The 27,337-nt window shown below is 41.7% G+C and overlaps 2 protein-coding genes across 3 annotated transcripts in view; one reads left to right on the plus strand and one right to left on the minus strand.

Annotated features, from left to right (window-relative positions):
- Positions 1-19,589, plus strand: part of tstd2 (thiosulfate sulfurtransferase like domain containing 2) — a 66,010-nt gene extending 46,421 nt beyond the window's left edge. The window contains exons 10-11 of the mRNA XM_078214249.1: positions 6,404-6,476; positions 19,066-19,589. Coding sequence (XP_078070375.1) covers positions 6,404-6,427 — 24 coding nt within the window. The 3' untranslated portion in view covers positions 6,428-6,476; positions 19,066-19,589. The remainder of the gene's footprint in view (positions 1-6,403; positions 6,477-19,065) is intronic.
- The window catches only part of tmod1 (tropomodulin 1), an 84,499-nt gene continuing 63,014 nt past the window's right edge, over positions 5,853-27,337 (minus strand). Inside the window, exons 7-11 of one of the 2 annotated variants that reach the window (XM_078214253.1) lie at positions 24,699-24,806; positions 20,035-20,178; positions 19,636-19,780; positions 17,697-17,761; positions 5,853-7,259 (exon numbers count right to left, since the gene is read on the minus strand). In XM_078214253.1, coding sequence (XP_078070379.1) covers positions 17,697-17,761; positions 19,636-19,780; positions 20,035-20,178; positions 24,699-24,806 — 462 coding nt within the window. In that variant the 3' untranslated portion in view covers positions 5,853-7,259. The remainder of the gene's footprint in view (positions 7,260-17,696; positions 17,762-19,635; positions 19,781-20,034; positions 20,179-24,698; positions 24,807-27,337) is intronic. The other variant, XM_078214252.1, reaches the window with a different exon arrangement.

A 27,337-nucleotide genomic window follows, 5' to 3' on the forward strand; every position in this document is an offset into this window, starting at 1 on the left:
GTCATAAACAGTTGATGTTCTGCAGATGTAAGCCTGTTTTTGTGAAAACTGCCTGTGGATCTCTTTTTGGTTGTGATGTGCTGTTGGCTGGGGGATCAGAGTAGCTCCTCGGAGGGAGCTGAAATTCTGTGTGGAAGACGAGAGTTTTGAAGAACTTCGTAACTGTGATTGACACATCAGTGCAGATGTGATGGGCCGAATAGCCTCCTCCTGCACTGTAGGGATTCTATGATATATGCTGAGTGAACTGCTGAGCCAATTTGTAAGATCTATCTTAGTGTACCTGCCGTTTAATGACTTATAATTGACCACAATTTGCCTGTTAATTCTGAATGTTAAGAGTATAGGAGGTTATCTAAGATAGTATTTAGTGTTTGCTCTGTTTGGTAAAGAGTCTTTTATTTTAAACGGTGGAATTTTGTAGTTTAATTCTTTTAGTAAATAACTGGGATTTCAGAATTCTTCTTATTACCGAGACTGTAACAACATTAGAAGCCTAATATTTAATGCCCTTTTTAGCCTGCTTCCAGTGATTTGAGCTTCTTACAGAAACCCATGATCCATGTTCTCTGACTGCTCCGTTCCCATTTCTTTATGATTAAAGGTGTTACAATTTATACCACTTCCCAATATTTGCTACTGTTGCTGAAAATAAAAGTCAGCTTCCCTGGGTGAGCCCACATATCCTAAGAATTGAAACTTGACGTTATACATGCAAGCAATATGCATATTGAAGTGAGCAATTAGCTTACACATTTTAGATATCCTTTGTCACAATTCAACCAATTAATCTCCATTAAAGAACAACTCACCAACTCAGAAGTAAGTTAAATAAAAGCAACATTTGTCAGAAATCTAAAAAAACCCAGAAAATGTTGTAAACACTCCCTTAGTAAATCAGGCAGCAGCTGTAAACATCTCCAGAATTGTTTGTTCCTCAGAACTGTTCCATTGAAGACAATGGCTAAATATCATGGGCTGAATTTTACAGGGAGGGAGAGCGGCCCTCCTCCCACTGTATAAAAGTGGGGGGTTAGCCTGCCACATTTGGCCATTTAGGCTGTCAGGTCATTAATTGGCTTGAGGCCAGAATTCCATCCCAATCTGGGGAGTAATCCCATCTCTAAGAGCTGCCAGCCAAACAAATGGCCTGTCCAGTTTCAGCAGTGCCACTGGAAAAGGTGAGCACTGCTGCAACACCATCCAGTTCCCAACATCAATTGTCATTCAAGCCAGTTACAATGGGAAATTGGGGGGTGGGGAGGAAGGAGAGAGAGAGAGGGGGGGGGGGGTGGTGGGATTATTGCCAGGTCAAGGTTGGCAGGCCCCAACAAGGGGTTAGGGGACTGGGGTGGACAGGGCAGGGGAAAAATGGATGGGAAGACCTTGGAGGGTGGCAGCTATGAGCAAAGGGGGCCTGGAAAGGAGGTACCCTGTCCTCTGCCTCACCACCAGTCTGAGCAGAAAAAACTGCCAGACTGCACTCTTGGGGGGCTCTCCTGTCACAGGTTACGCAGGAGGATATGTATACATAACCACAAAGATAGAGTTGCCAACCCTCCAGTATTGGCCTGAAGACTCCATTGAAGATCAATCTGCTGTGTGTAACCCTGGAGAAAAATCATCAGGACATTTTTTTTTAAAACCCAATATTTTTAAATCATTTTTTGGCATATTTTATCAGAAAAAAATATTCAAAATGTAAAATAATGGCTGCATGGCTGACTGTCAAACATCATCCAATTCAGTAAAGAGTCTTTGTTTTCAGTTGGCATATGAAGACAATACATCAAAAGGATCAATGTGTTGACTGACTAATGGCTGGAGTGTGGGGTAAGTCGTGATGAAACCTCCAGGAAGACATTTAATCACAGTTGGCAACACTACTCAAGGGCCTCTAGTCACCTCACCTGCCATGGGATAAAATCGTGGCATAAGTAGGTGCTGGAATCAGCGCTCAAGGTAAGCCGGCCAATTTTACAACACACACCCTGCCTGTCAACTCTTGATACTGATAGACGGATACAAAATACTTAATGAATTTGTAGAGGTAAATGAAACTGGAACTTTAATGGACCACATCTTACTGCTCTGGCTTACACCTTCTATAAGGCTGTAAAAGATACCAAACCATGTGATGTTGCATCACTTCCTGGGATGATGCATGCAGTATATAATTAGCATATTAAATGATTAGAATTACTGCAATATCCAATATAGTGCTTTACACCAACCACTCCATTTGGTCTGGTCAGATTTGATGCAAAATGTGCTTTAGGATTTTAGCCCCAAGGCAACACTCTGGATTCTTTGGTTCTTTAGCCTGATATCACAATCCAGATGTGGTGGGTAGAGGTCCAAGTGGGGCATAGGCTCCTCACAGGTGATGAACTTGGGAGGGAGACTTCTTGTGGCTACTAGCTTTTTCCCTCTGGGTTGCTGACATCCTGTATGGTCTAGTGAAGACAGGTGGGCTGGAGAGAGTGATATGAGTGTGTTGAATGTTATTTAAATATAGTGCCAGAACCTTTGAACCCTCAGCTGAGGGCAGGCGGACAAATCATCTGGTTTCGGGAGAGTCGGAGGGGAACTTGTACAAAATTAATGAGCTTCCAAGCACAGAAACTGATGTGGGATCCCGTTACTCAAGTCGGCAGGATAGCAGCTGCCTGTCACCATGTCTTTGGAACAATTGTCTTATGACTGTAATGTCCCTGAACTTCAATTTTGTACTGAGGAAGGAAGTATGGGACCATCAAAATGTCATCAGCTTCCTTGGAGTTAAAATGTCAAAGTCTCTTTCACAAATTAACTAGAGCCCATTTTTGGTAAGGATCATTGACCAGTGGAGTTCAATCATGAGAATGAACTCAAAAAGAGGCCTGTGTAATAAGGTCATAGATACAACATCATATTCAAGGGACATAAAATGAAGGGCAAGAGCATTAATAACATAAGAACTAGGAGCAGGAGTAGGCCATGTGGCCCCTCGAGCCTGCTCCGCCATTCAATAAGATCATGGCTGATCTTTTCATGGACTCAGCTCCACTTACCCGCCCGCTCATCATAACCCTTAATTCCTTTACTGTTCAAAAATTTATCTATCCTTGCCTTAAAAGCGTTCAATGAGGTAGCCTCAACTGTGGTCTGCTGATGCTGCACTTGGTTGAGGTCATTGGGTCGCATTTAAGCTTCATTTTCATATGAAGCAATTTTTAAAAGCGGCATCTCGGCCTTTTGGCTAAGATGCAAATGAGATCAAGCCTTGGAGGAGGAAACCTCCGCCTACTCCAATCAGCTTGGCTCACGTAGATCAGGCCCAAGACAGGGTAAAGGGTTGCATACCCTGTCTTGTCAGCTTGGATTGGAAATGTCTCAACTTGTTGAGACTCTGAATTGGACTCGATTTGATTGAATTCGAAAAGTATTTTAAAAAATGAAGGGCAAGAGAGTTTGACCGCAAAATCCATTTCCAGAGTTAGTGATGGAGACAGAAACCCTGACTCTGAACTTCCTCTGGCTGTGCATCATACCTTTGCAATGTTTAAGCAGCAAGTTACAGCAACAGAAAGTTTATGAAAATTAGATTAAATGACACCCAGGACATTTTGGATAATTCGCCTATTTCTGTGCTGTAACTTCTATGTATACCCCTATATTGCCACAAAAGTCTGCGACCTAATCATATACTCCAACTGGTGCTGAGCCACTAGGAACACTGGATGGTTATAAAGGTCAATCTCATCGTGAAATGGATAAACTAGTTTCAAAAAACAAAATATCCCAATTTCCACATCATAGTAGCTAGTCACATCTCATCTGACATCAGGACAGGGCTGTTGAGATTTGCACCTACTTTGGACTAAAGCATAAAGTGTTTGTGTAATCCAAACAAACACCAGCATCAGATTTATGATAAATCTCTCCTTACGTCCTCCTTTCTGTTATATCATGTTGTCATACTACCCAAGTATATATAAAAATCTTTTATGTCCAAAATAAAGAAGAGTTATGATGCAAACTCAAGATTTGTCATATGTAGAACAGAAGCAGGTTAGTTACATATACCAAGATAGCTTAATGGGTCACTTGGTTATCCTAACATCAAGTAAAGTCGTAGCTAAGCAAGGACTATGATAGAATGATAGAAACCCTACAGTCCAGAAAGAGGCCCTTCGGCCCATCGCGTCGGAACCGACCACAATCCCACCCAGGCCCTACCCCCATATCCCTGCATATTTACCCATTAATCCCTCTAACCTACACATCTCAGGACACTAAGAGCAATTTTAGCATGGCCAATCAACCTAACCCACACATCTTTGGACTGTGGGAGGAAACCGGAGCACCCGGAGGAAACCCACGCAGACACGAGGAGAATGTGCAAACTCCACACAGACAGTGACCCAAGCCGGGAATCGAACCCAGGTCCCTGGAGCTGTGAAGCAGCAGTGCTAACCACTGTGCTACCGTGCCGCCCTAGTTAAACTTCGTTATTTATTAAGCGGCAGCTTTTACTTAGATGATATCTATGAAGTATTGAATCAGCATAGAAAGATAACTTTCAAAACCATTTAGAAAGATGCTATTTACAACAAATGTTTAACATTTGTCTTAATATAGAATATACAATTTAGAAATTGGTTCTAGAAGTTATTAATTCCTGTGCTACTCAAAAGAACTTGCGTATAAATTGGCTGCCTCATTTCCCTTTATTGCCACAGTGACTATATTTCAAAAAGTACTCAATTGTCTATGAAGCTCATTGGGACTTGCGTAGGTGATGAAAAGGCAAGTTCCTTCTCTCTGCAACATTACTGAATACCAATCCTGAAATGCTTGGTAAGATTATGCAGCATGGCACATATTTTCTTGCTCACTTGTCTCATCGAGAAAAATTAGATGGTTGCAAACATAAATGTTTCAAACATTCAAAATTCTCAGTTTTTATATTTGTTTTATTCTTTCACAAGATATGGGTGTCGCTGGCTGGGTCAGCATTTACTGCCTATTCCTAATTGCGCTTCAGAAGGTAGTTGTGAGCTGCCTTCTTGAACCACTGCTGTCCCTATGGCGTAAGTAGACCCACAGCACTATAGGAAGGACACACCAAGATTTTGACCCAGCGCCAGTGAAGAAACGACAATATGGTACCACCAGGATAGTAAGTGACTTGGAGGGCAACCTGTAGGTGGTGGTGTTCCACGCATCTACTGGCTGTGTCCTTCCAGGTGGTAGAGATTGCAGATTTGGAATGTTCTGTCGATTTGCTGCAATGCATCATATGCATGGTAGACAATATGGCCACTGTGCTTCGGTGGTGCAGGAAGTGATTGTTTAAAATAGTGGATCGGGTGCCAATCAAGCAGGCTGCTTTGTCCTGGATGGTGTGGTGCTTCTTGAGTGTTGTTGGAGCTGCACTCATCAAGGCACACTCTTGACCTGTGTCTTGTAGATAGGGACAGACTTTGGGGGGGGGGGGGGGGGTCAGAAAGTGAGTTACTTGCCACAGGATTCCTCCTGTATACTTTGGCTGCAAGAGCAGGTCAGAGGCTGGGAAATCCCAGTGCATCTCCCTCCCAGCTATATACTACACTGCTCAGGGCTAGTGAATAGCCCAGTGGGAAAGGGTTTTATAAGCCACAAATTAATAGGACATCAACCTTTTTCACTGGTGCCCTCTTGGTTGGTACACGTACCTGCAGAACAGAACATCTTATTAGTGACAAATGTAAATTTCTCCTTCCTAACATTGTGGCATCATAACCATTTAATTGTAATTTATGCTGTACAGACAAAGCTTTTCCAAGTAAAGATAAGCAAAATACCACTACCTTTATTGGACAATGGTATAACACTGGAGGCTTTATTGACTTTTTCAAAACTTGTGAAGCTACAGAATGCCCAATATTATAATGGCTTATTTGTCATAAAGTGCAACAATCAGTACATTCTACTTTTTTTTAAAAACCACAACAATGTAGATTTAAAATCAATATTTTCATCTGCTTTGGGCAGAGCCTGTTCAATTAATCACAATAGTAATGTTTTTGGAACCAGGCTGAAATTTATAAGCAAATCACACATTCATTTTCTGTTTAGACAAAAAAATGCCCTGGCTTTAGAAAGAAATGGTTTGGTGGAAAATAGGGGCTGGTGTCCAAGTACAATCACACACAGCTCAGTGGAGCATTTTAGACTGGGTTTGCCAATTGGTTGAAGCAATAACTTATTTTGATGAATCCTCCAACGTTTGAACATCTAAATTGGAACAGGCTCTGCAGAATTAAAATTAAACTTTGAAAAGATTACTTTGGGTTCTTAAAAATACTTTGATTTCAGGGTACAATGCGAATACAGCCTATAAATAATTTCAAGTTTTTTGCTGCCCCCTATATCCAAGGTAAGAACATCTGCAGGTACATGAAGCACGACCAGAGGCTGCATCTCCCAGTATCTGACATCTCAAAAAAAAGGCAAGTGTTTAAGTTTTCATGATTTTAAATCTACCTAAATTAAATATTTTGATTTAAACACAAACATTCTAGGTTTTTTGAATTCTTATTGCATAAGTATCACAAATCGGTGGAGATGTTGAGTTACATAAAAAGTTCCAAAAGTCAGCAGACAGTAGAGTGATGCACATAATTCTCAAGCAGTGCATTATTTCATTCTTTTTTTTTGTCACAAAGTCAATGAATGAACTCTGTATTCCCACAAGGACAAAACAGCAGTTTACACAAGGAGGTAATTCTTTGGCGTCAAGTCATATAAATAAAAGGATTACCTATATTTCTACAGTAAATGCTAGAACAGCAAGCTTGTTCATGCACAATTATAGCTATAATTTCACCCAATAATCCATACAGGGATGTACACATCAACTGATGGTTGCATTTAGAATTGATGGTTTCAAACTTCATGGCACAGGGCACTAATTGAATCGAATCATAAATATACACTATACAGAGCTATTTTTCTATCAGACAAAGCACACCACAAACTGTACAAGCGACTGCTGCAGACGTTTGCCATTGTACTTCACGCTGAACTTCAATTAGATACATCGTCCCATCATATAACACTAAGGAAAAATGGAACCACAACAGAGAACTGGGAAAACACTCTTGGCTGTATTTAGAAACCATCAGCATTGGGCGTGCTCTGTAGAGGCATGAAGTCTTCACAAACAGATTAGACAGTTGTCCGGCATCTGGGGAAGATGGGGCCATTGAGACCCTGAAGTCGGCTTTGCCTGACTAAAATAAAAAAATATAAAATTCTTGATAAAAATGTAGAATGAAGAAATGTACACTCGTGATAAGGAGAATTAAACTTGCATTAACTTAAAATATACATTTATTGGTCCTGTCTCCTAATTTTGTCATTTCTTTATTACCCTTAAGTTTAAGACTCAACAGTTTTTCACCAATAATTTTACCATGTAATGCTACTGGATGCTATGCTGTACAACGTTTCTGCTATTTTAAGGTACTTTGTCTTCCCATAACCATTAGTTATTTAATCCCTAAACAAATGACTACAGTGAATTATTATTTGATAGTATATTTCAGTGTTGTATAGTCACAGATTTTTTTCCACATCATTGGTTATGGTTCCTTTAAAAATATAACTGCTCCCGGTGCTGGAAATATGAAGCGTAAGTCATGAGGAAGTGACGAAGATGATTGATGAGGAGAGGGCAGTGGATGTTGTCTACATGGACTTCAGTAAGGCCTTTGACAAGGTCCTTCATGGCAGACTGGTGCAGAAGGAAAAGGTGGTTGGGGTGGCTCTGTTAATAAAAGATAATATCAGGGTAGTAGTGAGGGATGACATAGGCTCTAAGGAACAAAACGTGGAATCGTTATGGGTGGAGATAAGGAATAGTAGGGAGATAAAGACACTAGTAGGCGTGGTCTATAGGCCCCCAAATAATAATGTTGAGGTGGGGAGGGCTATAAACAAGCAAATAATGGATGCGTGCAAAAACGGAACGGCAATAATCATGGGGGACGTCAACCTGCATATTAATTGGCTGACTCAAGTTGGAAGGGGTGGGATGGAGGAAGAGTTCTTAGAATGCTGTCGGGATAGTTACCTTGAACAGTATGTTACAGAACCGACGAGGGAACGAGTTATCTTAGATCTGGTAATGTGTAACGAGGTAGGTAGAATTAAGGATGTTCTTGTGAAGGACCCTCTTGGGTCAAGTGATCACAATATGGTCGAATTTCTGATACAAATGGAAGAGGAGAAAGCAGGGTCCCATACCACTGTCCTCTGTTTGAACAGAGGGAAGTACAATTGGATGAGGGCTGAATTGGCTAAGGTGGACTGGGAGAGCAGACTGGTAGGTAGGACAGCTGAGGAACAGTGGAGCATTTTTAAGGAGATCCTTTTCAGTACTCAGCAACAATATATTCCGGTGATAAAGAAGGGCTGTAAGAAAAGGGATAAACACAGTAAGAAGTTTAACAACACCAGGTTAAAGTCCAACAGGTTTATTTGGTAGCAAAAGCCACACAAGCTTTCGAGGCTCTGAGCCCCTTCTTCAGGTGAGTGGGAATTCTGTTCACAAACAGAACTTATAAGACACAGACTCAATTTACATGAATAATGGTTGGAATGCGAATACTTACAACTAATCCAGTCTTTAAGAAACAAAACAATGGGAGTGGAGAGAGCATCAAGACAGGCTAAAAAGATGTGTATTGTCTCCAGACAAGACAGCCAGTGAAACTCTGCAGGTCCACGCAACTGTGGGAGTTACAAATAGTGTGACATAAATTCTGATTCTAGGATCGCATGATAAAGACTCAGGAGGAAAAAAGCAGAAATATTTATGTGAAATAGTGTGACATAAACCCAATATCCCGGTTGAGGCCGTCCTTGTGTGTGCGGAACCTGGCTATCAGTTTCTGCTCCGCGACTCTGCGCTGTCGTGTGTCGCGAAGGCCGCCTTGGAGAACGCTTACCCGAATATCAGAGGCCGAATGCCCGTGACCGCTGAAGTGCTCCCCAACAGGAAGAGAACAGTCTTGCCTGGTGATTGTCGAGCGGTGTTCATTCATCCGTTGTCGCAGCGTCTGCATAGTTTCCCCAATGTACCATGCCTCGGGACATCCTTTCTTGCAGCGTATCAGGTAGACAACGTTGGCCGAGTTGCAAGAGTATGTACCGTGTACCTGGTGGATGGTGTTCTCACGTGAGATGATGGCATCTGTGTCGATGATCCGGCACGTCTTGCAGAGGTTGCTGTGGCAGGGTTGTGTGGTGTCTTGGTCACTGTTCTCCTGAAGGCTGGGTAGTTTGCTGCGGACAATGAATGAACGGATGAATGAACACCGCTCGACAATCACCAGGCAAGACTGTTCTCTTCCTGTTGGGGAGCACTTCAGCGGTCACGGGCATTCGGCCTCTGATATTCGGGTAAGCGTTCTCCAAGGCGGCCTTCGCGACACACGACAGCGCAGAGTCGCGGAGCAGAAACTGATAGCCAGGTTCCGCACACACAAGGACGGCCTCAACCGGGATATTGGGTTTATGTCACACTATTTCACATAAATATTTCTGCTTTTTTCCTCCTGAGTCTTTATCATGCGATCCTAGAATCAGAATTTATGTCACACTATTTGTAACTCCCACAGTTGCGTGGACCTGCAGAGTTTCACTGGCTGTCTTGTCTGGAGACAATACACATCTTTTTAGCCTGTCTTGATGCTCTCTCCACTCCCATTGTTTTGTTTCTTAAAGACTGGATTAGTTGTAAGTATTCGCATTCCAACCATTATTCATGTAAATTGAGTCTGTGTCTTATAAGTTCTGTTTGTGAACAGAATTCCCACTCACCTGAAGAAGGGGCTCAGAGCCTCGAAAGCTTGTGTGGCTTTTGCTACCAAATAAACCTGTTGGACTTTAACCTGGTGTTGTTAAACTTCTTACTGTGTTTACCCCAGTCCAACGCCGGCATCTCCACATCAGAAAAGGGATAGCCAGCCGTGGATAACGAAGGAAATTAAGGAGAGTATTAAATTAAAGACCGATGCATACAGAGTGGCCAAAAATAGTGGAGAATCGGAAGATTGGGAAAACTTTAAGAAACAACAAAGAATGACTAAGAAAGCGATAAAGAAAGGAAAGATAGGTTATGAAGCTAGGCTAGCTCTAAATATAAAAAATGATAGTAAAAGCTTTTACAAATATATAAAAAGGAATAGAGTGGCAAGAGTGAATGTTGGACCCTTGGAGGACGAGAGGGGGGATTTAATAGTGGGAAATGAGGAAATGGCTGGAACTTTAAATAAGTTTTTTGTGTCGGTCTTCACGGTGGAAGACACAAATAGTTTACCGAATATTAACGATAGAGGGTTGGTAGGAGGAGAGGTACTCAATACAATTAACATTACCAGGGAGGCAGTGCTTGGTAGACTAACGGGACTGAAGGTGGACAAGTCCCCGGGCCCGGATGGAATGCATCCCAGGGTGCTGAAAGAAATGTCAGAGGTAATAGCGGATGCGTTAGTGGTTATTTATCAAAATTTGTTGGATTCTGGGGTAGTGCCGGCGGATTGGAAAACGGCTAATGTTACGCCGCTGTTTAAAAAAGGAAATAGACAAAAGGCGGGCAACTACAGGCCGGTTAGCTTAACGTCTGTAGTTGGGAAAATGCTGGAATCCATCATTAAAGAAGAAATAGCAGGCCATCTGGATAAGAATGGTTCGATTAAGCAGACGCAGCATGGATTCATGAGGGGAAACTCGTGCTTGACGAACTTGTTGGATTTTTATGAAGATGTGACTAGTGCGGTTGACGGAGGGGAACCGGTGGATGCGGTATTTTTGGATTTCCAAAAGGCGTATGATAAGGTGCCTCACAAAAGGTTGCTGAAGAAGATTGGGTCACACGGAGTTGGGGGTAGGGTGTTAGCGTGGATTGGGGATTGGCTATCCGACAGGAAGCAGAGAGTCGGAATAAATGGGTGCTTTTCTGGTTGGCGGATGGTAACTGGTGGCGTGCCGCAGGGATCGGTACTGGGGCCTCAACTATTTACCATTTATATAGACGATCTGGAGGAGGGGACTGAGTGTAGGGTAACAAAGTTTGCAGACGACACAAAGATAAGTGGAAAAGTGAATCGTGTGGAAGGCGTAGAAGGTCTGCAGAGTGATTTGGACAGGCTGAATGAGTGGGCAAGGATCTGGCAGATGGAGTATAACGTTGACAAATGTGAGGTTATTCACTTTGGAGGAAATAATAGCAAATTGGATTATTATCTAAATGGAAAAAAATTACAACATGCTACTGTGCAAAGGGACCTGGGGGTCCTTGTGCATGAGACGCAAAAACCCAGTCTGCAGGTGCAACAGGTAATCAAGAAGGCAAATGGGATGTTGGCCTATATCGCAAGGGGGATAGAATATAAAAGCAGAGATGTCTTGCTGCATCTATACAGGGCATTGGTGAGGCCGCAGCTGGAATACTGTGTGCAGTATTGGTCCCCTTATTTGCGGAAGGATATATTGGCCTTGGAGGGAGTGCAGAGAAGGTTCACCAGGTTGATACCAGAGATGAGGGGTGTTGATTATGAGGAGAGACTGAGCAGATTGGGTTTGTACTCGCTGGAATTTAGAAGGCTGAGGGGGGATCTTATAGAGACCTTTAAGATAATGAAGGGGCTGGATAGGGTAGAGGTGGAGAGATTCTTTCCACTTAGAAAGGAAGCTAGAACTAGGGGGCACAGCCTCAAAATAAAGGCGGGGGGTCAGTTTAGGACAGAGTTGAGGAGGAACTTCTTCTCTCAGAGGGTGGTGAATCTCTGGAATTCTCTGCCCACTGAAGTGGTGGAGGCTACCTCGTTGAATATGTTTAAATCACGGATAGATGGATTCCTGATCGGTAAGGGAATTAGGGGTTATGGGGATCAGGCGGGTAAGTGGAACTGATCCACTTCAGATCAGCCATGATCTTATTGAATGGCGGGGCAGGCTCGAGGGGCTAGATGGCCTACTCCTGCTCCTATTTCTTATGTTCTTATGATCTTATGTTCTTAGAAGGTGAAGTCGCATGGGATCAGAGGTGAGCTGGCAAGGTGGATACAAAACTGGCTCAGTCAAAGAAGACAGAGGGTAGCAGTGGAAGGGTGCGTTTCTGAATGGAGGGCTGTAACAAGTGGTGTTCCTCAGGGATCAGTGCTGGGACCTTTGCTGTTTGTAATATATATAAATGATTTGGAGGAAAATGTAACTGGATCGATTAGTAAGTTTGCGGACGACACAAAGGTTGGTGGATTTGTGGATAGTGATGAGGATCATCAGAGGATACAGCAGGATATAGATCAGTTGGAGACATGGGCAGAGAGATGGCAGATGGAGTTTAACCCGGACAAATGTGAGGTAATGCATTTTGGAAGGTCTAGTACAGATAGGAAATATATAGTAAATGGCAGAACCCTTAGGAGTATTGATAGGCAAAGGGATCTGGGTGTACAGGTACACAGGTCACTGAAAGTGGCAATGAAGGTGGAGAAGGTCAAGAGGCATACGGCATGCTTGCCTTCATCGGCCGGGATATTGAGTTTAAAAATTGGCAAGTCGTGTTGACGCTTTATAGAACCTTAGTTAGGTCGCACTTGGAATATAGTGTTCAATTCTGGTCGCCACACTACCAGAAGGATGTGGAGGCTTTGCAGAGGGTACAGAAAAGATTTACCAGGATGTTGCCTGGTATGGAGGGCATTAGCTATGAGGAGAGGTTGGAGAAACTTGGTTTGTTCTCACTGGAGCGACGGAGGTTGAGGGGAGACCTGATAGAAGTCTACAAGATTATGAGGGGCATGGACAGAGTGGATAGTCAGAAGCTTTTTCCCAGGGTGGAAGAGTCAATTACTAGGGGGCAGAGGTTTAAGGTGCGAGGGGCAAGTTTTAAAAGAGATGTACGAGGCAGATCTTTTACACAGAGTGGTGGTGGGTGCCTGGAACTCGCTGCCGGGGAAGGTAGTGGAAGCGGATCCGGTAGTGACTTTTAAGGGGCGTCTTGACAAGTACATGAATGAGATGGGAATAGAGGGATATGGTCCCCGGAAGGGTAGGGGGTTTTAGTTCAGTCGGGCAGCATGGTCAGTGCAGGCTTGGAGGGTCGAAGGGCCTGTTCCTGTGCTGTAATTTTCTTTGTTCTTTGTCACAATTTTTAGAACACACTAAATTAGTGAACAGAGGGTGAAGTAAAATGTATTTTGGCAGAACAAGTTGCTTTTTAAAAAGGAACACATGATCCTTGGCTTTACAAATAGAGGAATAAACTATGAAGGTAAGAAAGATGTTCTAAACCCTTATAAATATTGATTAGGCCCCACCTGGAACATTGTGGCCAATTTTAGGCGTCACATTTTAGGAAGGATGTCAAGGTCTTAAACAAGGTGCAGAAAAGCTTTACCAAATGGAACAAGGGGAGAAAGAATTTAGTTACATGGAGAGATTATTCATAATGCTAAAGTGCAAAGGGACTTGGGAGTCCTAGTCCAGGATTCTCTAAAGGTAAACTTGCAGGTTGAGTCCGTAATTAAGAAAGCAAATGTAATGTTGTCATTTATCTCAAGAGGCTTGGAATACAAAAGCAGGGATGTACTTCTGAGGCTTTATAAAGCACTGGTTAGGCCCCATTTGGAGTACTGTGAGCAATTTTGGGCCCCACACCTCAGGAAGGACATACTGGCACTGGAGCGGGTCCAGCGGAGATTCACACGGATGATCCCAGGAATGGTAGGCCTGACATACGATGAACGTCTGAGGATCGTGGGATTATATTCATTGGAGTTTAGGAGGTTGAGGGGAGATCTGATAGAAACTTACAAGATAATGAACGGCTTAGATAGGATGGACGTAGGGAAGTTGTTTCCATTAACAGGGGAGACTAGGACGCGGGGGCACAGCCTTAGAATAAAAGGGAGTCACTTTAGAACAGAGATGAGGAGAAATTTCTTCAGCCAGAGAGTGGTGGGTCTGTGGAATTCATTGCCACAGAGGGCTGTGGAGGCCGAGATGTTGAGCGTCTTCAAGACAGAAATTGATAAATTCTTGATTTCTCGAGGAATTAAGGGCTATGGGGAGAGAGCGGGTAAATGGAGTTGAAATCAACCATGATTGAATGGTGGAGTGGACTCGATGGGCCGAATGGCCTTACTTCCGCTCCTATGTCTTATGGTCTTATGGTCTTATTAGAGAAACAGGGTTTCATCTCTTTCGAGCAGTGAGGGTTTAGGAGAGATTTGATAGAGCTGTTCAAAATCGTGAAGGATTTTGATGAGTAAATAAGGATTACCTGTTTCCACTGACAAACGGCTCAATTGGAGTGCACAAACTTAAAGTACTTGGCAGGAGAACCAGTGAAAGTTTTCAAGACTAAGGGGAAAGAGAGCAGGGGATCGGGAGAGACTAATTGGACAGTTTTTTTTTTGAAGAGCAGCCACAGGCAGAATGAGCTGAGAGAGACAGAACGGAAATTGAATGGTCTGCCCCTCTGCCATTTCAGATCGTCAAATCAAGTATTGGAAGGACAATGAGCGGCCACCCAATGGCAGGGTGGCTGATTGGCAGCATGAATGGTGGCTTCAAGCCCAATCTGGAGTCTAGACCGGGAGGTCAGGTGGCAGAGGAGTTATAATGTGAACAGGAAGTCCATCATAGCTACAAATGCAAAAGCTCCCTGCTCTCTAAATCTCTCTATATTTCTTATTGGGCTCTAAAAGGTTAATTTACAATGTCAAAAAACATACAGACGCTGCTACCTTCAACAGCAGAATCTGCTGCTATATGCAGCCATAGTCCACCAGGCCTTTTCTTCCACCCTTGTACCGCCTCCTTATAACTGCCATAAAACACTCCCAAACTTTTTCCTGTCTGATGTCTGATGCAGCTGGCAATGAAAAATCCCATACAACTGGCTCTTCACCAAGCTCAATAGCTTGTTAACTGGTGATTTGAAAATGGGTGGCAGGCTTCCAATTTCGATGCTTGTTGGCCTTGTGTAATATAATGTTGATAATGTTGTATTGCTGACCCAACATCATCACGCCATGTTTTATATTCACATGGTGGAGGAAATGGTGGCTCAACTGATGCTCTGATGACGCAGGTCGAAATTCCACCGTGGCGGCTGGCGGAATTTAAATTCAATTAATAAATCTGGAATAATAAGCTAGTCTCAATATTGCTGACCATGAAACTCTCACTGATTGTTGCAAAAGTTCAGTGTTCTATAGGGAAGGAAATCTGCCATCCTTATCCAGTTAGGCGTACATGTAACGCCAGACCTATAGCAATGTGGTTGACTCTTAACCAGCATTTATGAAGGTTTTATTGTAACTTTCTTGCTTCAAGTATTCTATGCCTCTATTCATAAAACCATTGATCCCACACTTCGTTAAAACATTTTGGATGGAAGTATCTACCACTTAATGTTTTCAACGATGTAATTTCAAAACTATTTAATATTGTCCAATTTTCATTGGGACACCATAAAATACAAGAATTACATCATGAATGTGATGATATTGATTGGAATTATCTATACAAGTAAATATAAATGACTATGTGTAAAAGCCTTAAGAAAAAAAATTACACTGCATTACTCCCTCAGTTTAATTAGCTGTACACAAATACAGGATTTTACACCAGACACTAGACTCCATCGTAGCACATCTATTTAAAAAGTGTTTTCAAACAGCCTATAAGTGACCAAGAGCACTTTCAGCCAAACCTTCTGACCTCCAATTCTCTGCTGCCAGCATTGGAAACGTTTTCAACAGCAAGTTCTTTCATTAATTAGCAATTTCTTTTAACAAAAATCACTCTGCATTAACCTCAAAGGAAATTTAGATTTACACTTAAAATGAAGTTTTGTTAATATCAAGGTGAGGTTTGTCAGTGTGAAAGAACAGAATATTTTTGCAACCAGTACCAGCTTCTTCAGCAAAGCAACATACAGCCCTCTCGCCACTTTGTCCCTGCAATATCCCTGAACTGAAACTTCAGAGAAAAGCACCCCTACTATCCACACAAGCTATTCTCAGAAAATAATAGTATTCTCCCCATACTATTATGAGCAACTGTATGTGTCGTTCTTTTCTTACTAAACAAAAATAGCTAGCACATTGGCCCGATTGTAAGTTGGATCCTAGGTGAACCAGTGCCTGGTGTTTATGTGGTCAATCCCCGATTCCATAGGTGGTGACAGAACAGTACAATAGTCCACAAAATGGACTGAACAGCTGGATGCTGCAGCTCCCAGAACCAGAATGAATCGGGTCTGGCCAAACTCATTTCATGTTGGTCCAGTGTAGGATTGAAGCTTTCCTTCCAGCATCCTGGGCTGACAAAGCAAATAAAATCCAAAAATCAATGCCACCCAGATCCAGCTGAAGACTAATTCCTTTATTCATATTTGGCAAGATGTTTAGAGTTGCTCCCTGTAATAAAAATGTTTTCTAGTCCATCTGACAGTTTAACAAATGGCCATTACTTCTGTCTGAGTGATGTCAAATAGCCTAACATTGCTGGTACTCCAGTCTGTGACCAAATATACACAGAACCATTAATTATTGGTTTGTAAAGAGGGAACAGAGGTGAGAAGCTGAGAGATGAGATTAATATTTACAGTGAACAGATCAACACCGAATTAGGCATTCTTTCTCATCCACACATTAGAAAAGTTACTAAAAATAAAGTGTCAAATATGAGCCTTTCTTTGAAATGGGGATTAGACTGGTGATCTCTGAGATTTGTCTCCAAAATGCAGGTGTAATCATTTATAAAATATGAAAACTTCCTCTTGGAATGATGCTAAAGGTGATAGAATATTCTCATTTTGTTCGCGTGGTTCCATGATGCAGATAATATTTACTGAATTCAATTAATTTATATACCACTGTTCACTTGACTGGAAGTATTTAAAAATGCAGAATTCCTTGCTGAAGGCATTTTATTGTACGGGAGTACAGGATTTCTTTTTTTTTTGAGGGCCTCTTTCCAACATAGAGTGTGACTTGCTGGAGTGTAGAATTGAGTGACCAATTAAAAAATACTGAGCAGAAAGACTATAAATCAGGCACTCTGCCTGATCCCCCGATGCTGTCTCCATTCAGCATTGGTCAGTACTAGGAGGTTTGGTCTCCCAAACGTAATACAAAAATTAAGTAAGCACAAGTTTAGCAAGAAAACAGAATTATTTAGGAAAGGGCACTCTACTGAAACAGCTGATGCGAGGAGAGGTGTGGTGATTCTAAATATTGATTATTGCACACTTTTTTCTCTATCAATTACCACGTTTAATGTGTGAAATAGCTCCCATGTGGGTAATTTGCAGCTCATTAAAAAGTTTACATATATATCAAACACAGTTAACAATTTCTGAGTTGTGAAAAAGAAAACCTTGAGGTACAAGGAAGGAGTTTCACTGCAGCAGAGACAAAATTGCTAATTAACGCAATCACGTGAAAAAAAGATATATCCAAAATGATAAAATTAGGAAGAAGAATTGTGTCAGCCAGGAAAGCAGGACAAAAAGCAGTGGAGGAAAAAGGAAGGGAACAAGATTGCACTCAGAGATGGGGAAAAGTCGGTGTAGATCCAGCAAAAAGGCAGTGTAAAGCACTGCGGTTTCAATTAAGGAGGCTACGACCAAAAAAATACTATAATACTTATATCTCCTCCAGTTCCAAAGCTGAGTATCTAGACCAGGAACCATCTGCTCGGTTAATGCGAGCTGCAACAAAAATTGGATTGGTGAGAACACCTGCAAAATAAGATGCTGCAGAGAATCTTAAGAAACTCGTTAAGAATGCTGAAATGAATGCTTTTTTCCCTCTCAAATTTGCAAGTCCGAACTGTATCACAATGGCATTGCTTGCTTTCGATAAAAATAATCCATCCTGCCCCCAAAATATTGTCAAGATTGTGCCTCCTTGATGTTTTCCAGAAACTGAGGACTCTTGTATTGTGTGACTGTCTTGTTGTAATCAGTGATGACTTTCATTTATACACACCTTTAACATAGCAAATATCTCAGAGCAGGGGTCAGACCTGAGCAATCGTTACAGATAAACTGGGGAACATAATGGAATCTCTGACTCATTTTGCCCAGACATTTTGAGGCCAAGATATCATCCAATCTTTAACATGATTTGTTGCAGATTACAAACTATGGGGAAACTATTTTCTCCAACTGTAAAAGTTCTTGCTTTGCCTCCACTGCTTGTTACACTCAGCAGCGTGACTCAAATTATCTCCACTTATAATTGATAAATTGCTGTCTAAACTTTTTAAATCAGGTAAATGTCAAAATTAACAGAAATGTTTTAATACTGTGAAAACATTTCTTTCACAAGGGTATCGTTAAGGGCTCTCAAAAAGAGTCATACAGACTCGCAATATTAACTCTGTTTTTCTCTCCTCAAGGGCTGCCAAACCTGCTGAGATTTTCCAGCATTTTCTGTTTTTTTTATTTCAGATTTCCAGCATCCACAGCACTATTTACTATTTCCCAAACCAAAGGATGAGTTTAGATATGACCCCAAGGTGACTGAGCTGTAACTCCCTCCTTAGTAACTAATGGAGCGTCTTCTAGGCACATGTTAAATGAAAATTTAACATATGCTAAACATACTCAAAATGGTTCTGTAGTTCTTTTCAGTCATTTAATTTTCCCGTCAGTTGACTTGATCCTACTTGCTGAAACTCCCTCCTGAATATCTGTGTCTCAATTTCAATCTTTCTGCCTTTAAATGCATTCTCAAATCTAACTATTCAAGTGTACCTTTGCCTCTCCCAACTGTCCCACTTAAGTTTGGTGTTCATTTCCCCTTTCTGTGATCTGTTTCTATGTTTAAGGTAGGAGATAAATGTGTGTTGTTACTGTTTGAAAAGATTCCCCATGTCACATGTTGGCTTCTGTCTGAGAGGACAGGCTGAAGACTTTCAGTCAGTTACACAGGGTTCTGACAGAGTACTATAATAACTGCCATCTGATTTTCTCTTTCTTCTTATGGGAAACGTCCATTCTCTGCTCAGTAATTCCCGCAACAGCAGTTAGGATTTGGAATTCACCAGGAGAGGAACCAGGGATGGAAGTCTGCATTCCAACAGCTTTGAAAGGTTTATTTCACTAAGAGAATGATTGACTTCAGTTACAAGGATGACCATCACAACTTCGACTTGAACAAAAACGGGAGCAATTCTATTAAAAACAACCCCGAGGCATTTTTCAGTGGCTTAAATAACTGTATATATGAAATAACTATGACAATGTGCTAATCGGGTTCGACTGACAATTTGCATCAACAGAAACTGAATCACTAAAGTAACAGATTCATTTGAAGTTTTCACGCAGTGAAATAGGAAATAAATTGTTAGCCTATAACAGTTTTAACAACATTTTGTGAAGGAAGTATAGCACCAATACTGACTCCAATTTACAAAATGGTAAATAGCATTATAAGATTCTTTGGTACTTTACAATGCATTATCTAGTCCAGATACCAAAATGCTTTAAAATCTGTAAAACGCATCACAAAAATTAAACACAACATTTTCTGAATTTCCGAGTCAACGTTATTGCTGCAACAAAGGCATTCTCCTTACCAAGGTCATTGTTGCTCATCACTGCGTTTGATGCCCGAAGCCTTGGGCCTTGCTGGGTAAAATGATAGCCAAACTTCAGTACGGTTGGATTATTTTCTAACATATTTGCAATTTCCATTTCCACTTTATTGCCCAGCTGCTGACACTGTTAATAAAGGAAAAAAAATGCATCATATATGAGAATACCTCGCATTTATATAGTGCCTTTAATTTAGGAAACCTTCATGGGAGTGTAATGGACAAACAGTGGCACAAGTCACAAAGCCGTTTCCTCATAACAGGATGTCTATAGGTTGAGAGTGGTCCATGAAAGGATCTCCACCTCCGGCGAAGCTCTGAGTGCTTGTCATATCAACATGATTTGGAAGCAATTATATAACATTAAAATACTTATCTTACCTGATTGTCAATTTTAAGTTCAACCAGTGAGTCATTGTACTGGAGAGCTTTCACTAGAGCCAGGATTCCATTGCCAGTGATAAAATTGGACTCCACATTCAAACTCTTCAACGTTTTGTTAACTTTCAGCATTTCTGCAAAAGCCTTGAAAGGGAGCAAAGCGCACACAAAGAATAAAGGAGTCAGGAGGAATGAAACCGTTGAATAGCAACACACAGAACAAAATCTCCCTTTAATATAGGTTGTTCACTTCTCTGACCAGAGCTGTTATAATAAATCTCTCTATTTTTTTTTAAAATGTGGTGTTTAACCAATTTTAACTTGAGCTCATTGTTTACATCTTATGTGACACTAAAGTGAACTATTGCAGAAGTCTAACTGTGCAGAATAGCATTGTTGCTGAATGTTAATATTAATAATTCCAGTAATATTGTAGTTGGAGAGGAATTCCCAGCAATATTCTGGCTGGAAAAGAACTCCCAAGTTTGGGCAAGTTTAGATAATTAAGGAACGCCAGCACAGATCTGTTAAAGGGAAATTGTGCTTAAGCAACTTGATCGGGTCTTTTTAAACCAATAAAGAGATGGTTGATGTTTGATGTGATCTATACGGCCATGCCTTCCAAAAGGTGTTTTATAAAGTATCCAAAACAGGCTCGTCAACAAAGTTGAAGCCTACAAAATAAACGGGACAGGAGCAACATGCGTGTGAAGTTGGCCGAGTGACTGGAAACAAAATAGTGATGAATTGGTGTTTTTGGACTGAAGGAAGGAATTTGGTGGGTTTCTTAAAGATTGGCACTGGGACAATTGCTTTTTTGATTCACATTACTGACTTGGACCTGGGTGTGTGGAGCACAATTCAAAAATTTGCAGCAGACACAATGCTTGGAAATTTTGTGAACTGAGAGGAGGAGAGTGATGGACTTCAAGAGGACATAAATAAGTTAATGGATGTGTGGCAGATTTAATGCAGACAAGTGGAAAGTCATACATTTTGTTAGCAAGGAAAGGTAAAATAAAAGGTACAGTTTTAAAGGGTGTGCAAAGAGAATATGCACAAATTGTTGAAGGTGGCATGTTCAGTTGAGAAATTATTTATAATGATACATGGGATCCTGTGCTTTATAAATAGAGGCACAGAGCAAAAAATAGTGATGATGAACCTTTATAAAGCATCGGTTCAGCCTCAACTGGAGCAGTGTATTCAATTATATGTACCAAACTTTAGGGAGGATGTGAAGACTTTAGAGAGGGTGGAAAAAAAGATTGAGGGGAATGGTATCAAAGATGAAGAATTCAATTACATGGTTAGATTGGAAAAACTGGGATTGTTCTCCTTAGAGAAGAGAATTCAGAGAGATGGTGTGATAGAGCTGTTCAAAATCATGAGGGTACTATACATTGTAGATAAAGAGAAATTATTAAAATTGGTTGAAGGATTGAATACCAAAGGACACAGATTTAAGGCAAAATAACCAAACATGACATGCAGTGTGCGCGCTTGGGATCTGGAATGAACAGCCGTGTGTGTCTCACGAGGCTGATTAAATCTTGGATTTCAAAAGGGAGAGAGGTCAGGGAGTGATATTTACCTGGGGCAATTGTCAAATGGAATAGGGGTCAATTAAGAGCAGAAAATAGAAAATCTTCACAGTCGTGGCATCACTCGGAGTGAATGGAAGGATATTACTGGTGTTGTAACTTCATTCTTCCCCATGAAGACAGGAATATATATGTGTGCTATTATTGTAAGTGTGGTGCATATTCATAGTGAAGTTAGGAGGGAGGAGGTGGAAAGATCAGAGATATATCTAGATTTGAAACAGATTTTTCAAATTAACTAATCTCCCTTGAACCATTCAGAAAAGCAGGACAGACGTTTTGTGGGGACACAAAATGAAAACCAAGCTCTTAAATACCAAACTTGTAACTATTACTATTTTCTGTAATGTTTTAGAAGGGGAGCCAAGGACAAGCACAATCTTTAAGTGAAGCCGTGTTAGAGAGCCAAGGGTTATTGCAACAGGCTGCTCTGACATTCTTCAGTGCCCATTCTAAGGTCACACATTTCTGTCCCCATTTTTGTACACTTCAATTTGATGTACATTTTATTTTGATGGTATTAATAGCTAAATAGCAAAACATACAGTAATTTGGGAAGTTGAATAGTTGAAGCATAAGAGTTTCCTTATGGGTGCAGGAGGTTGAATTGGGCAAGATTGAGATGATGCAGTGCCACCATTGGCAGGTGGATATCATTACAATGTTGGTAGTTTACATAGTAAGAAGTTTAACAACACCAGGTTAAAGTCCAACAGGTTTATTTGGTAGCAAAAGCCACACAAGCTTTCGAGGCTCTGAGCCCCTTCTTCAGGTGAGTGGGAATTCTGTTCACAAACAGAACTTACATAACCAGTTTGCATCATATAAAGGTAAAATAGTGTGGAGGTTGGAAACCTGAAACATTAACAGAAAATGCTGGGAATACTCAGCAGGTCAGGCAGAATCTTTAGAGAAAGAAACAGAGATAAAGTTTTAGCTGAGTGCCCTGAAGATTTTGAAGAAAGATCTCCGACCTGGAACAGTAACTCTGTTCCTCTCTCCACAGATGCTGCTTGATCCACCAAGTGCAGCCAGCATTTTCTGTTCATATTTCAGATTCCATCATAAGTGTGGACACAGACATTTATAATGGATATCAAGTGAACACAGACAAAGATTTTACAGATATATAATGGATCTAGATAGTGGTGTACTTTACATGTTGAGGTTGTTTGAGTGTTTTCAATTGTGATATTTGAACTGAACAGCAAGCAATATAGAAGCACAAATTTCAGTGTTACATAAAGCTTTATAGTACAGAAACAGACCATTGGTCTATATTTTTCATACTCTGCACAAATCTCCTCCAACTTTACTTCAACTCACACCATCAGTATTTCTTTCTATTGCTTCCTCCCTATCTTGCTTCCTCTTAAAAGCGCCTATGCTATTCACTTCAACTATCCCATATGGTGGCACATTCCACAGTGGAAACCTCTTCGCTTATGTCTGCCCTATCAAACCCTTCATCATTTTAATGATCGCAGAGCCTCAGTCTTTCCTGATATGTAAAACCCCTCAGTTTTAGTATCATTCTTGTAAATCATTTTTGCATCTTCTCTAGTGCCTCTATAGCCTTTAGTAATGCAAAGACCAAAACTGAGCACAATCCTCTTGGGGATGGCCTAAGGCCCAATATGAGTTTAACATAACCTCTCTGCTTTTGAGTTCTATTGCTCAAGAAATCAACTCAGTGCTTTGTTTGGATTTTTTAATGAGTCTGCATTGTTAATTGGCATTGCAGGGGTCCCGGGCTGGCCAGCAGTGCTGCCCCTCCAGCCCACTCGCACGGCCCGATCGCAGCCCCCACAACAATTCCCGGGCCAGCCCTGACCCCCCCCCCCCCCCCCCCCCAATCCCGGAGCGCCCCGATGCCCAGGCCCCACCCCCCAGCAGTGGCAATCCCCCCACCCCGGCAGACCGCGTCCCCACACCCCGGGTCAGATTCCCCTGGAGGCAGCCCCCCCACCCCTAGCAGACCACCTCCCCCCCCCCCCCCCCCCCACCCCGGCAGACCGCGTCCCCACACCCCGGGTCAGATTCCCCTGGAGGCAGCCCCCCCACCCCTAGCAGACCACCTCCCCCCCCCCCCCCCAAATCACTGCCCTCCCTCCATCCCAGACTGATCTGAATGCAGAGTGGCAGTGGCACCCACCCCCCCCACCCTCACCAATCACACCTAGGCCCCACCCACAATAGGCCTCACCCCCTTGGCACTGTCTGATGCCCGATGGGCAGTGCCAAGGTGCCCTCTGGGCATGGGCACTTTGCTCTTTGGGCAGTGCCGGGGGCACAGGCTACCACTGCTAGGATGCCCATGCCCAGGGGGCACCACCCCCTGCCACCCGACCCCCTGGGGGACCCCGATTGCCCCCCTTCATTCCGGCGGGGTCTCCCGCTAGCTCTCCAAACATTGGGAGCTAGTCTGAACCCTGCTGGAATGAATTACTCCTGGCGGAGTGGGAGATTCGATCGGGACCCGAAAGGTGCTGATAATGAACAAATCTACATATTTAAAATAGATTAATAAAAGATTTAAATTACTGACCTACCTTGCTGCCGGTTTCCAGCATGGTCTGGCCGGCGACTGTTCACCAGCTCTGGGAGATGCGTATGCATTTCCGGCGCATTCGCAAATCCCTGTTCAAGGCCGCAGATGCTCGTCTCCCAGCCGGACCCGCCAGAAAAGTGGTGGACGCGGATGGAAGAATCATGGCCTTAATTCCCAAGGAGGAGGTGGCCACCTTATTCCTTCTGCCAAGCTGTATCACTTCACATTTACCTATGAAATTCATTTTCTATTTCCATGCCTCATCTGGAAAGTTTTTTAATGTAATTCAGTGCTTACCTGTCACAGTCTTCATCAGTATTCACTACAATAGCAACCCCCCCTACCCCTCCTTGCAATTTCACATCATATTACCAGCTAATTTGTCTGAGAAAAAATTACACTCTGGTATATTCTAGACAAAAAAATGTACATTTTCAATAAACATAATTAGTCTTCCAAAATTATAATACTAATTACCACGGTACACCAATTCAACATGCAATACTTACAATAGCAACGGGATCATTACTTCGGGTTCCTACTATACTGAACTTCTTCACATATGTATTATCCTTCAACGCTTCAGCATATGCTTTTAGAGTGGCAAGGGGAATGTTCTACAAACATTTACACAAAACAATTTAAATTAAAATATAGGCTTCAATTCTGATCATTTTTCATATAGTTTAAATCTTATGCATCCCATAGTTTCAAAATGTTTGCCTCCCACTTCCCTGTATCAGTCATTAATTAACCTAAACTAAAACTTCCAGGTCCCTGGTGTTGCAGCTGCTAATCCATTCAAATGCAAAAATTAGGATTAAAGGCACTTTGGTGATCTTGATGTATATTCTGTTTTCATGTTTTTACTTTCCATTTTTCATATTCCTTTGGAATTTGAATTGATCCTGGCCCTCAAAAGAATACTCGGGTATAAAGGTAGCGTAACATACAACTTCAGATAAAACACCTTCATTGATGCTGTGAGGTGAGGCTCTGAAGATGGTGGCAGCCCTGTGTGTGCTTGTTTCCTTTCCCTCTCCTAATTCCTGGAATGTGCCTTCCGATCTTGCCAAACCTTCCTGCAACTCTATGCTTCAACTCCTTCAATCAGGTGTCCGCACACCTGTCTCAACACTGAATTGACCCTAATCAAAGTCACAATTACATCCTGTAATTGTGATAACCATCCATCTTTATCATTCTTGACCTATCAACCCTGCACAATGCTTGAAAATTGCCTTAAATGTATTCTCAAAATGGAGTTGCAGCCAGACTGAACTAGTTCTGCAAAATAAGATCAATGCAAAGTGATGACGTATTAGTGTTAAGCCGTGTGTGTCAGCCATGGCTCAGTTGATGACAATCTCGACTCCAGGGCGCAGAAATCTAGGCTGACGTTTCAATGCATTACTGATGATGTACTGCACTGTCAGAGGTGCCATCTTTCGGACAAGAGGTTAAACTCCATCTGCCTGCTTGGGTGGATATAAAAGATCCCACAGCACTATTTCAAAGAAGAGTTATCCATGGTGTATTGGCCAATGTTAGCCCTCAATAAGCATCTCACTAAAACAAACTGATTATTTGGTCATGATCATCTTGCTGTTTAGAAACAAATTGGCTGCTGCACTTCTAACATCAGAACAGCGACTACACTTCAAAAGTGCTTCATTATCTACAGAACACTGAGATGTCCGGTGGTTTTAAAAACTGCTATACAAATGCAAGTCTTTTTAAACAGATCCTGTACGACTGTCTGAAGCATAATTGGAATTAGTCAGTAACTCAACCAGAAATATCTAACTTAAGTATGAAAATAACACAAAGCTGAAAGGAAAAGGAACTGTTTAATTAAAGGATATATGCAGCTACAGGCAAATCCAGCTCAGGAGGAGCATTAAAAAAGTTATCTTCATTGTCTATCAAAAGGTCAAAATGATATAAATTTGACCAGTACTGGTGCAAGTCAAGAATACAAGACTTAACATTAATTGGAGGCATTCTGTTCCGTCCTCCATTGAGCCTTTCACCTCACTAGCACGCTGACTCATGGCCGCAGTGAAGACTGCCGGCCCTCTAATTGGCCTTCCCTCCTTCTTAATGCATTCACTCTTTCTAATTGGATGGTGAACATGGAAGCAGCCTGCTAATTGGTCGCCTTGCAGACAATTGACCTGGAAGGTGTCTTGCTCTGGTGACCGAACCCCTAACTGCTCTCAACAACAGAAAATATTCTATATCCAGAAAATATATCCCAATATGTCCTTCCATCTTCAAACAAATCATTAAAGTCCACAACCACAGTCCATTTTTATGAACTCATCACATTCAGTTTGTATACACAGCAAAACTTTAATAGACTAATAGTGGAGTCTTGGAATCGAAGTGATAAGTTAAAATGTCATGAGGTACAGAAAATAATCCAAAAGATTAATGGAATGCTGGACTTCATATCTTGAGGAATAGAGTACAAGGAGGATAGAAGTCACGCTACAGTTATAAAATGCCCTTAGATCACTGCTGGAGTATCGAGCAGTACCCCATAGGAAGGATATATTGGCCTTAGAGAAAGAACAGTGTGGATTTACCACAAGGATACCTGGACTCCATGGATTAACCAGGTTGCATTCCGTGGGACATAGAAGGTTACAAGGTGATTTGACTGACATTTTCAAGGTATTAGGGGAAAGATAGGGTAGATGCTGTTTCCACTGGTTGGGAAATCTGTTTCGCAATGGGATTGTTGCTACATCTATTGCTAATTTTCAATCTGAAATTAATAGATCTTTGTTAGCCAAATGTATTAAGTGACACGAGTCAAAAATAAAATGGAGTTAGGTCACAGATCAGCTCTGGACTCACTGATCGGCAGAATAAATTCAAGGGACTAAATTATCTTTTCCTGTTCCTATGTTAACATGCTCTTTCATTTAGTAAATGTACATTTGTGAAGATGAAACAAAAATAAATAAAACTAAAAACACAATGGCTAATTGAACCTCTTTATAACATATTTAACTGGTTAAATACGTTATAAAGACATTACTCTGACATTGGCATTACCCTAGTTCTCCCCATGACAATTTCTCAATACTCTCTAGGTACTTTTTATTTCAAGCATTCAAAATGCCTCACATGGGTCTGT

Source organism: Mustelus asterias, chromosome 6 (genome assembly GCF_964213995.1).
Source record: "Mustelus asterias chromosome 6, sMusAst1.hap1.1, whole genome shotgun sequence".
NCBI classification, from domain to species: domain Eukaryota; kingdom Metazoa; phylum Chordata; class Chondrichthyes; order Carcharhiniformes; family Triakidae; genus Mustelus; species Mustelus asterias.